Source organism: Pistacia vera, unplaced genomic scaffold, assembly GCF_008641045.1.
Source record: "Pistacia vera cultivar Batoury unplaced genomic scaffold, PisVer_v2 Contig35, whole genome shotgun sequence".
NCBI classification, from domain to species: Eukaryota; Viridiplantae; Streptophyta; class Magnoliopsida; order Sapindales; family Anacardiaceae; genus Pistacia; species Pistacia vera.
In genome coordinates, this window is record NW_022196168.1 from 1494039 (window position 1) to 1507186 (window position 13148).

General features: G+C 34.6%; 1 protein-coding gene and 1 pseudogene across 1 annotated transcript; both read right to left on the reverse strand.

Moving 5' to 3' along the window:
• Positions 1-3395: 3395 nt before the first annotated feature.
• LOC116139304 (thaumatin-like protein 1) lies at positions 3396-4223 on the reverse strand. Its single transcript, XM_031424982.1, has 2 exons — positions 4169-4223; positions 3396-4072 (listed from the first exon to the last, which is right to left on the reverse strand). Exons 1-2 carry the CDS (start codon positions 4221-4223, stop codon positions 3396-3398), a joined length of 732 nt encoding a protein of 243 aa, XP_031280842.1.
• Positions 4224-6411: 2188 nt separating this feature from the next.
• LOC116139305 lies at positions 6412-8647 on the reverse strand (annotated as a pseudogene).
• Between the last annotated feature and the right edge of the window lie 4501 nt (positions 8648-13148).

The window sequence follows — 13148 nt, forward strand, 5'->3', positions numbered from 1 at the left end:
TGGGTTTGATAAGGGCCATGACGATTTGTGGCCTATACAATAATCACTATGAAATATAATAAAATAATGAGACATTGAAATATTAATTAAATTTCAACATTTTTTATTACTTATAATTATAAATTACAAATTCAAACTTAGAAATTAGGATTAAAAATTAACATTAATATGTTTGGTTGAGAGGATAAATGGGTGGGTATGTTCTATATATTACTAAATTGCCCTCCTTTTTAAATATTAATATAACAATTTTTTTTTTGAATAATTTCTTTTAACCCCCTACTTTTCAGATTTAGCAAAAACACCTTAAAAAAAAAAAAAAAAAAAATGTATTACACTTAACAAAAACACTCGTATCCACTGCCGGCAACTAGCCACCATCGCTGACGGCCACTGGCAATGCCACAGATTTGGCCGTTTCACGGCCATAGATGTGGCCATGAAATGGCCAGGTCTTTAGTCGTGCCACATCTCTGGCCATGAAACGACCATAGGTCTGGTCATGAAACAGCCAGATCAGGCCTTTTTCGACCATGATTTATGGCTTCTTTTGGCAACCTCCGATGGTGGTTGACGGTGGCTGGCGGTGGTGGCTAGTTCTAGGTATAATGATATTTCTGTAAATAATGATAATAACAAGAGCAATGTTGTCCGAAAAATTTAAAAAGCGAGGACAAAAGTGTTTGCATGAGTGAATTGGGTGTTTTATAAATGTTAACAAATATAAGGTTAACCCGATCCAAACGGCATTTATAAGAAAAATATATTTCCTTAGACAACCAAGATATATATATAATTTAATAGTAATTTAGTATCAAAACTTATATTACAATCAACCAAAAAAAACACTTTAACAAAGTTTTATTTTTTCAAACATAAGAAATAATTAAAATAAATTTAGCAACAAATAATAATTAAAATAATATTTTTATTTCCCTAATTCCTTTCATAGTCTATTGTAAAAAAAAAAAAGGAAAATGACATTAAATAACCCTTTTTGGGTTCTCAATTGAAAAATAACCCCTAATGCCAGTGATTTTTTAAGAATACTATTGGGCTTATAAGTCACAGAGTGCTAGGATGCCTTGGGCTTTAGAATTGTATTGGATTACATGTCAAAGTGCCTTGGGCTCACAGGTCAGCAAATGCTAAGGGCTTTTACAATTGTATTGGGCTTCCATGTCAACGAAATTTAGAAGCTTTTAGAATTGTATTGGGCTTACATATCAAAGAATGCTGTCAGCAAATTTTATGGACTTTTAGAATTGTATCGGCTTACATCTTAGAGAATGTCAAAGTACAATGGGCTTACATGTCAGTGAATACCAAGGGTAATGTCAAAGTGTCTTGGGCTTACATATTAAAGAATGTCAAAGTGTCTCGGGCTTACATGTCAAAGTGTCTCTATATATTAAATAATCTCTTTCCACTTTTAATTATACAAGCCAGTGATAAAAATAAAGCCTACCGTTATATTTTCACTCATTATCGCATAGAATTGTATTATCTATAAAATCATCAAAAACTACCTTTAGGGTGCGTTTGGTTTGAGGTAATAAAAGATTACTTTGGTAATCTATTTTTTAATCCGGCCATTACCATGTTTGGTTGTAAAGTAATAAAAGATTCTGGTAATCTTTAAATGCTAATAATAATTATTGTAGGGCTGTGGGTAGATAAATCCTATTATCTATCTTTGATTCTAGACATTCATTTGTTTGGTTTGACAGTAATATAAGATTACATAAATATTTCATTTCCAATAGCGAATATTGTTAGTGATTTTGGGGGTTATCAGATTACCTAGTCCAAAGGTGTTAATCTTTTTTTACTAGGGTTATCTTTTTTTTTTTTTACCAAATTTGCCCTTAAATAAAAGCCATTTTGGACTGATTGCCCTCAAATGTCTATCAAATAACCATTACCCAGACCCCTATATTTGAGAATTTAGCTAAAATACCCCAGTCACAAAAAGTTTAAAAGTTAACAAGATACCCCTAGCCATCAAAGACCACTGCCAGCCACAGGCAATAGTCGCCAAATCGACACACAACTGGCAACCGGTCGTGTGCTGATCTGTTTGTTTTCGACCATATCGAAGGCCGAAAATGACCAAATCGCCGTGGATCTGGTCGAAAAATAGCCAGAATAGATCTAGCCATTTTCGGCTAGATCCACGGCAATCTAGCTGTTTTTGGCCTTCAATCTGATTCGAAACAGCCAGATTGGCGTGGATCTAGTTAAAAATAGCTAGATTGGTGTGGATCTGGCCTTTTTCGGTTAGATCCACGGTGATTTAATTGTTTTCAGCCTTCGATCTGGCTAGAAACAGCCAAAATAGTGCACAACCGGCCAAATCTCGTCGATCATGTGCCGTTTTGGTGACTGCCGCCAATAGCTGGCGGTGGTGGCCGACGGTCTTCAGTGGTCTTGGGTTGCTGGGGGTATTTTATTAAAATTTAAACTTTGTTGTTGGGTAAATTCTCAAATATAAGGGGTTAATAGTAATTTATTTAAATAATAATAATAATTTAATGATATTAAAAAGGAATGACAATTCAATAAAAGCTTTTGTCGATAATATTTTATTCTTCCCTACCAAACATTTTAATTATTTATACCCACTAATCTATCCAAACATATTGATAAAACATTCCCCCATAATCTTCAAAGTAATCTATCTTACTGATAATCCTACCTTTTCAGCAATAAAACATTTCCCGAACCAAACACACCATAGGTAATTTAGGGGGTTATCTGATTACTAACTCAAATACTTATCTTCATTTTTCATTTTTAAATATTTTTTAGACAAGTTTTAAATATTGTATTCGGACAAGTATAAATTTTTTTTTCATTTTTCAATATTAAAAAAAAAATAAAAGAAAAACACAATTCTAAAAAAAAAAAAAAGAAAACAATCTTAGAACATCTCCAAATGACTCTTTATATGACCCAAACTCTTTATTATAAGGAGTCTATCCGTAAAAACAAGAGTCCAATAGACTCTTTATTTTTAAAATATAAATTAGAGAGTGAGTTTGACTCTCCACATTTAGAGAGTCAAATTTTACTCTCTATCATAATTTTGATTAATAAACTACAAGTTCCTATGCATTTTATTTATTAATTTATTAATTCTCTCTCCGATTAAGTCTCTTTCTTACAAATAACGAACATCTTCATTAAATTTAAAGAGTCTATTGAATTTGAATAAAAATTGTGTTATTTATATTTAAAAATTAATAAAGATGCTTTTTATTTATATGAAAGATGCTCTTCAAAATAAAGAGTACGCGGTTAATTTAGCACTCATCTTAAATAATCAATGATATTAAGCAGCAACAATAGTCATTTATTAATTGAGATTAAATCATAAAATTAATTAATTATTATTAGAATGCACAAAAAGTTATTTCATATTTAGCAGCCCAACTACACCTGTAAGTGGGAGGATCATTATCCGTTGGGTAGGTGTGAGCCAAATTGCAAAGTTGTTTAAATCTTTGAGAATAGTCATTAGGTTGGCAAGCTTGTCCAGTAAACGAACCGGTGCAACAAAATTTCGGATCCTTCAACGAATCACAGGCACTGTAACAACCAACATACGCCCCATTTTGGTTTTTAGCCACCAATTCAGCAGGACAGACATTACCCAAGTCCTGAATGCAGTCCACGACGGGACATGGTCCGGAACCATCCACTAAAGATCCACCGATTGGTTGAATCCGAATCGGAATATTGAAGCCGTGGTTCAAACTCACCTCGTAGGAGACCACTGATTGACTGACACCTAAATTGAGTAAGGTGACGGGATATTTGGGTTGCAGACCTTGGCATACAATTTCGCCGGAACTGCAATCACCTGTCTCGCAAGAAAAGAGATTGGAGGCATTCATGCCGCATTTGGTTCGTGCCCAAATGCTTCCACTCCATGGCTCAGAGAGGGAAAATATTTCCAGGGTGCCTGGTCCATTCTCTGAATTAAAGTCACCCATGGACGGATTCGCACCGAGCCACAGTGTGAATGTGCATTCATTGTTTATATGCAAGATTATATCCGAGTGTCCACCTGAAAAAGAAAAAAGATTGAAATTTGAAATGATACATTAACTTCAAACTCATAATTAAGGCTATCGCAATGCAATAAGACGAATTATAGACTAACCAGAAACAAGTAGCAAAAGAAGGAACAAGTTGGCAAGGAAAACTTTGCCAGACATTGCATTTAGATTCTACGAAGGAAAATTCTGGGTATAAAATGAGCAAATGTGCAGGTTTTCAATGGGCAAGATAGAACTGAAAATGTGATTCTCTCTAGTTGAAAGGAAGATTCACCAACAAATCTTTTCCATTAATTAGTAGTAAATTCTAATGACCTAAATCTTGCAATAACTCTTTTATTTGGATTTCATCAATCTTGTACATTCACAAAAAAAATCTCTCACAAAAAAGAATCTCTCTAACTACTTTAGCTAATTTACAACGAAATGTGGACATGTAGTTGGCACTATAGTAATTAATAAAAATATTTTCACACTACGAGGACGTTTGGATCATATAATATTTTATTATAAGAGGATATTATATTAATGGAATAAAAAAATCACCTTGAAGATTACTAGGAATGTTTAAAAATTGTGTTTTGTTGGTTCGAATAAATTGATAAATAATATGTTTGGTTGGGAGGATAAATTGGTGGGTATGTTATATAGATTACTAAATTATCCTCCTTTTTAAATATTAATATAACAATATTTTTATTTTTATTTTTTGAATAATTTCTTTTAACCCTCTATTTTTCAGGTTTAGCAAAAACACCTTAGCAACCAAAAACGTTTTAAACTTAACAAAAACACCCCTACCCGCCCCAAGCCATTGTCGGCAACTAGCCACCACCACTGGTGGCCATTGTCAGTGCCACAGATATGGCTGTTTCACGACCATAGATGTGGTTGTGAAATGGCCAGGTCTTTGGCTGTGAAACGACCATAGATTTGGTCATGAAACCGCCAGATTTGGCCTTTTCCGACCATGGATCTATGATCCATGGTCAGAAAAGGCCTCACTAGCACACAACTAGCCATATATGGTTGATCGTACGCCATTATGGCGACTTTTAGTAGCCTCCGATTTTCCTAATTCCTTTCATAATCTATTATAAAAAAATATAGGAAAATTACATTAAAAAACCCTTTTTAGGTTCTCAGTTGAAAAATAACCCCTTTTTGAAAGTATTTCATAAACTAGCCCAACCTTAGTTTTTGAACATCCCATGATACCAAATTATCCTCAATATAACCCCATTTTTTTCTAACCCATTTCCCCAACTCTTTGTCTTCACCCAAACACTCCATCCCCTCCATTGCAATCTCATAACCATATTCTGAAGAAACTTTTGGTTGTGAATTGTTTATGGAAGGTTTTGCTTGGGTCAAGGTTTAGATATTAGATTTTGTGTTTAGGATTTACATATTGGGTTAGATTTAGTGTTTCCGTTTAGATTTTGGTCTGTGTTGTTTTGATTGGAGTTTTTTTTGTATGAAGTTTGTCAGGATTAATGGAGTTTAAACTGTGGTAGAGGTGTTTTGGTGGTTTTTTTTTTTTTTTTTGGTTTTGTTGTGTGTTATCGGTTTTTCTGTATGTGTGTGACTATCGGGTTTTCTTGTAGAAATTGCCCGATAAAAACAACTATTGTTGTATCGGTTGAATCATTCTTATAGGTTCTTATTTAGAGGTGGTTATGATCACTGACAACCTATTATTTGGTGGAATTGCAATAGCACCATTATCCAATATCATTGATTTGTGAATTTGTTTTTTATGATTGTATTCAATCGGCCACCTATTTATGGGTTTTTGTTTTGTCTTTAATGATTGATAGCCAACTGATAGTTGGTCATTGATCACTTGGGCTATTGTGTGAACTATCATTTGTCCCCAAAAATTCACTGGATGGATAGAACCACTATAAAAAATTATATTTTCAACACTAAACGCTAAATCAAGTACTCGAAAATAAACGGGATTAGTGTTTAAAACCCCTCGAGGTTTGCTTGAAAGCCATAAGTTATTAGTTGTACTTACACGCCCCCGTGGATTGTTTCCCTCTGTAAGCTAAGAGGTGAAAGGTGAATGCACTAATATTTTGAATCCTGCAAGAGTTAACGACTTTTTCCTACCCAAAAAAAAAAAAAACTTGATGACATTTTTCTGTTTTCAGACTTTTAAAATTCCATTTAATACCAAGCACAATTTTGTTAGTCATTTTTGTTATGATGAAGGGCAAGATGGTAGGAATAGTCAACAAACTTTTGGCCGCCAGACGAAGAAGAAAAGAAGGACGACGCATGTTAGCCGAGATGGTACATGTTAGCAGCATCGCAGCCGGTAGTTTTTGCCAATTTCTGGTCAATCCCAACTGTTCAAATCACTTTCAAGACCATCCCACAAATCCCCATCACCTCTTCTACAAAGCTCAAGCCTCCATTTGCCGTCATCACTCACCATTTCCCACTGCCACATCCATTCACACGGCCAACTCTTCAAACCAGATTTCCAGTCATTTTCCAGTGTCAAAAACACCACCCTGAAACTCACCGCCTCCTCCATCCTCTCTCCCCTGAGCCTCTCTCACCCTTAATCCGTTCACCCTGAGCCTTGTGCACTTACCAATTTCTGAAAATCGCCGCCAAGTTTTTGCACGATTTCCATCTTTTTGGCCTTTTTTCGGCTGATTCATCACCCAAAATGCCCCTGCCACCACCGTTTGACTCCCCACCCTCTGCTCTTCAAAAACCCACCCCTCCCCTAACCCCCCATGCTCATCGTTTGCCGCCCATGTCCCTCTTTTCTGTCGTGGACACATCGCGATTTGCGGCGGTTTCATCCGTAAATCATTGGGTTTTTGGTGCTTGATTGGTTGTGTTGGTATTTTGTTTTTTTTCTGACCACCGTTCTCTCCCATCATCACTCCAACCTCGCTGCCCCAAAGTCACTCACCGCCTGTTCGAGTTATTGCCACCCAGCCCCCTGCCTGCCCAGCATCCAACCTTGTGCTTTTCCGGTCGATTCCCCCTCCTCCATATTCACCCTTCTCTATTGTTCTCTCTTATCCTCCTCCTCCTCCTCCTACCCAACCTTTCTCTCGAAGCCCTCAAGTTTACTCTCTAAACCAAACCTTAGGCCTAAACCTCAATCTTTCATGATTTCAACAACCAGAAACCTCTCTTCAAAACAGCAGCAACAACCCATCAATCCTTTTTCCTCATCTCTCCACATCTCCTTCTCCTTACTTAGCTAGGTGAGCCTTAGTCATTTTCTACTTTTCTTTCGAAGGTGGTGTTCGTTGATACACAATCAGTTGCTCTAGGAGATTTAACATGCTTCTTTATTGTTTTTTTAGGGTTAATTTCTGTTTCCGCATATTGTAAGGAAGATTTATCTACATCTTGACGTCACCAAAAAGTAATTAAAGTATCAACCAAATTTTTTTATTAAAACATTGCACAATAAAAATTTAAAACTACAGTTTTTCTTTCTAATTGAAACTTAGGGCAAAACGTGATAACATAATTAGCTCCCCCACTACAGTAAACGTGCTAGACTTATCATCATAAGCATAGCTATAAGCCTGGGGCACTGATTCTTGAATATTTCAGAATAACTCGTCGGCTTACATTTATCCGGCGAACCAAAATCTCCAGTGGCAGCAATATTGCGGTTGATTAAAACGCCAACACGCGCGCTCTTACAAGCAATAACACTCCCGTCTGAGCCCTGCACCGCCAATTCTGATGGGCAACCGAGTTCACATTATTCGGACAGCTTGTGACAGACACGCCGCCGGATCCTCCTTGTGGGGCAATTGAAGAGGCAAGTTAAAGCCATCAACGAGACTAATGTCGTAAAATCTTGTCCTCCGCTTTCTGCCAATGTGAACTCGATGAGTGAAGCGGTGTGGATCCCGCCAGCGCCATTGCAGGCCACCTCACCAGAGCCGCAATCTGCAGTGCGCAAGTGAACTTTCCAGTGGCATCGGAAGCGCAGTTGGTTCGTCGTCCCAGATGCGGCCTGACCATGAGGCGGGACGTCTAAGGTTGATGATGCTTTTGAGGCTAACTCAAACCCGGTTGAAGACACTGTGATTTGCCTGCCCCAGTTAAGGTTCCTGGCCAGATGGTGAAGGGCAGTTGTTTTTGTGAATGTGAACGTCGCTGAGTGAGCTCCTGTATTTATCAATTCGTTAGCGAAGTAATGTCTTAAAAAAATATTCATACAACTAATCAATAATTTTGATTAATATAAATTATTTGACGGATGATATAAACAACGTGATACTTATGTGATATTGTAGATGTTTTTAAAAAAATTATAGTTTCGTGTTCATCAAAACGCTGAATATTATAACGATTTTGATCTAAAATAAATTGATGAATCAATAAAAAAAAAAAAAAAAAAATCTCCGTTAGTTAATGGAATACTATTATTAAATATATATTTTTGGCGATTGATTGGATTTTCACCTTAAATAATTATATACACAACTTATATTAATTGAAAAAATTCAAAAGAAAAGAGTTCGTCAATAGCTTACCAGAGAAGAAAGAATGGCAAAGGTAAGGCCGAAGATAGATTGAACCTCCATTGCTGAATTTCTTTTGTTTTATTTTCAGTGTTAAAATTAGTGCTGCAATACCATATATATAGGCATTAAGCAGAGAATAGGGAAATAAATGATAATAAAAGGAGTGCACCCAAGTATGATAGCTCAATATTATTTAACAATTGCAAGATTTTTGTATTATTTAAAGAATTTTATTAAGATTTTTTTACCATTTAAAGAATTCATCAAGATTTAAATTATAATGCTTCCGTAAATAGAGAGAAACATTGATGACTTAGCTAATATGTTTCTCAAAATAGTAAGTAACATTCCCTGTTTTTAAAATATTATACCTATTATGAAAAAACATGTGCGTTTGTTTCTATAATAGCTAATAGATGATTGTCGTTGAAAGCCAGATCCACCGTAGATCTAGCCAGATCTGTGGTGAATCTGGTTGAAAAAGGTCATAAGAGTGCACCGACCGACTAAATTTGACCAGTTATGCGTAATGACACCAGATTCTGGCAGTGTAGTCGTAATCTAGCAATTGTGAATAGGTGGGAGTGTTTTTGTCAATTCATAAACTTTTTATCATTGGGAGTGTTTGCTAAATTAAAAAATCTATAGATATTTTTGTTATTTTCAAATCTTACCTCGATAATAACCCAACTCAATTTAACAATTAATATTTTTAAAATATTACTCAATATAAAGAAACACACACCCTTAACTTATTTTTCTCATTACCAAAGAGGGAATAGGAACAATAGGAGATTAATGAAGCAACGAATTTTGTATGTTATACTATAAAAAATATCTCTAACCTTTCATTTATTTAAATACTTTTGTAATATAAAACTTACATACATCAAATGGGAATACACAAAAAAAGAAAAAAAAAACCGTAAAACTAATTATGTATGTAAATTTAAATAATCTTTTAAAAAGTTGGGGAAATCTGATTTAATGGTGTAATTGATGAATAAATTTTTTCTTAGCGTGTCTTAATCTTAGAATCAAGTATGATGGATTGGAAATCCCACCGAATTTTCACTTAACTTAATGCTAAAAATATCTTCTAACCTTTCATTTATTTAAATACTTTTGTAATAAAAGCTTACATCAAAATGGGAATACACAAAAAAAAAAAAAAAAAAAAAAAACCGTAAAACTAATTAGTATTATAGATAATTTAAATATTTTAAATTTAAAAAAGTTGGGAAAATCTGATTTAATGGTGTAATTGATGATAAATTTTTCTTAGCGTGTCTTAATCTTAGAATCAAGTATGATGGATTGAAATCCCACCGAATATTTCACTTAATGCTATAAGAAAATACTTCTAACCTTTCATTTATTTAAATCCTTTTGTAAATAAAGCTTACATCAAAATGGAATACACAAAAAAAGAAAAAGAAAAAAACCGTAAAAACTAATTAGAATTAGATAAATTTAAATCTTTTAAAAAGTTGGGGAAATCGATTTAATGGTGTAATATAAAATTTTTTCTTAGCATGTCTTAATCTTAGAATCAAAATATGGATTGGAAATCCCACCGAATTTCACTTAATGCTTGAGGCAACATGCTAGAGATAAATCATCATTGGGTGACTTGATGATAAAAAGTAAAAAGAAGTTTCAAAACTCTTGAGTTCGAGTCTCCACAAACCACAATAAGATTACACTACTGAGAGACTTAGCTGGTTGTCAACTTTAGGGCTCGTAAAAAAAAAAAAAAAAAAAACATAAAAATGCTAGAGATAAATTCCATAACATGGACACTTCAAAGTTGTTCGAATGGACAAAACATGTACAGTAAAAACTATTTGGTATAGAACTTTAATAAATTTTTTTCTTTTTTTTTTTTGGAAAAATATTAAAAAACTCTTCCAAGAAAAGCTTCTGACTAAATTGATTATAATATTTCTAATATATTTTTCAAGCTTGAATTAAACTAGAAAAAAAAAATTAAAAATAGCCATTTCTCAAATTCTCATAACCTTTGGTTTTCAATAATAACTAATTTTGGGGGTTTTTTGGTGATTAGCTAAAATCCTAAAGCTTATACCAACGTAACCACTTAGTTTAATACCACTTTACCCTCATCCTTAACCTGCCAAGACTTAAGCCAAAACCCTACCCATTTGAAACTCTCATTTACAATCTCTCACCATAAACACATATTGAACACGCAAAAATCATTATATCCAAGTAACATGATTGTTCCTTACTTTAAATCCTTATATCCTTGCATGTTATCATTTTTATAATTTTAAGTTAAGAATGATTGTGTATTGTTATTCTATTTATTTATTATTAATGAGAGTACTATTGTAAGATTTAGGGGTTAAGAAATAGTGTGATGTTTATTATTCACTCCAATCACATGAAATGAATGATTTTGATTTTCTCCTCCAAACACAAATGCCAACTTTAATCGCATACTATCGAAAATACCCCCATATAAAAACCAACTTTTCATCCATTTAAAAAAAAAAAAAAAAAAAAGAAAAGAAAAGAAAAAGAAAAAGGTGATTGTGAATTGAGATTCCCTTTTCATGGATATAGCCAAGTAGCTTTGAAAGCACGATTGCACATTACAGAAGAAATTTGGAAAAAACGAGCCGTTTACGTTTAGCAAGAAATTGCAAATTTCCAATTGTACATTTCTCTCAAAATGTATCATCCAACCTGTCTGATTTCAATTTCCTCCTATGATTATGGTTAATTCTAATTTGGTTGAATTAATTTCCAAGCCATTACCATTTTTTTTTTCTTACAAGCTAAGATCCCTGCAACCATAAAGCTAAGTTGGGTTGAACCAGATTCACTCAATACTAATCCAACTTTGAAACAAATTAAAACCCATGGATCTAAGTGGTACTAGTACCCAACTCAGTTCATGCATTCATATTAAGCTTTCATTCCTAATCAAATATATTTAATAGGGGAAGTATATTATCATTTTAATTAATTAAAATTAAAAATAAGATGAAATATATAAATCAATTATTAGTATAGCTTTCAAGACACGGTTTGGTAGATATTCACACAACACAACTGTAAGAAAGATCTTAGGATTTGCAAAGTCTTCACTCTTCAACATGTTCTCAGGAATATATTCTTTCTTTAATTAATTTACAAGCTAAATCCCAACACAACCCCAAACCAAAGTCTCCTGTCTTTATGTAGCTGGGGCCCCAGTTTCTTAGTTTAAACACATTTATCATATTACCAGAGTGACCTTGGGGCCCCCCTTTTTTTTTTAACATGGTGAAAAGTGGATGAAAAGTTGGTTTTTATGTGAGGGTATTTGCGATAGTATGCGATTTGGTGGTTATGTGGGTATAGAGCTGGTGGTGGGCTGTGTTGGCTCACGTGCCAGCACTGCCCCCCTTAAAAAAAGCTTGGCACGATACGAAATTTTTTTGTGTCATTCCAAGTGTCACGGGCTGGGAGTTTCACACCCAAAAGACTAACCTATTAGGTGGAGGGACTCCCCCCATTTATAAGTCCAAGACCTCCCCAATACGCTTTCAATGTGGGATTTGTTACATTCTCCCCCATCCAATCCTGTGACGCCCTCGTCACAGGTGGGGCCCCCTGCCTACCCATCCACCTCACTCTCGTGTGGACCCACAATCACACGTGGACGCCCCTACGTGGACGCTTAACGGGACATAGAAAGACGGATTGAATCTGATCTGATACCACTTGTCACGGGCTGGGAGTTTCACACCCAAAAGGCTAACCTATTAGGTGGAGGGACTCCCCCCATTTATAAGCCCAAGACCTCCCCAATACGCTTTCAATGTGGGATTTGTTACACAAGGCCCATAATAATGCGAGTAGTGCCGGGGCCTTAAAAAAAGGCATTTGCGCTGGCATGACACGATCCGCTAAAAAAATTATAAAAAACATATATATTTTTATATATTATATTTAGTGACATTAATAATTATTATAAAATATTTTTATATGTTATATTTTGTATTTGTATTAATGAAAATATATATATAATTGTAAAAGGTAAAAATCTACGGTTATAGAACGGATTGATCATGTGAGGTTGAGGCCATTGACAATCTGCTAAACCTGCATATATAAATAAACAAGTGTGAAGCTCACGAGAAACACCGATGTGATGTTTGCCATAGACACTCCGCTATTGAAGTTTGATTGGAGATTAGAGCTACGATAAAGGTGTTAGTAATTAGGAGCAAGAACTTTAGGAGCTAGTAAATTGTATTGAATAATAGATGCTTAATGAGAGGTCAGACCTCTGTTTATATAATGAACATAGGATCTTCGAATCCTAGTAGAACTCTAAGTTCATAATGGCAAACTTTTGGTAAATAGGAAAGTCCTGATTTACTTGCCTTTGGAGGTGTAGGAGTCATAATTCATGAAAGATTCAAGTTCTTAGATGAATTAGAATGTAGATGAAATAAGAAATAGATGAATTAGGGTATGAATGGAACTCTTGGTTCCTTGGAGTAATCCCAAAGCAATGGGTCTCGCCCCAAGTTGACTAATGGGG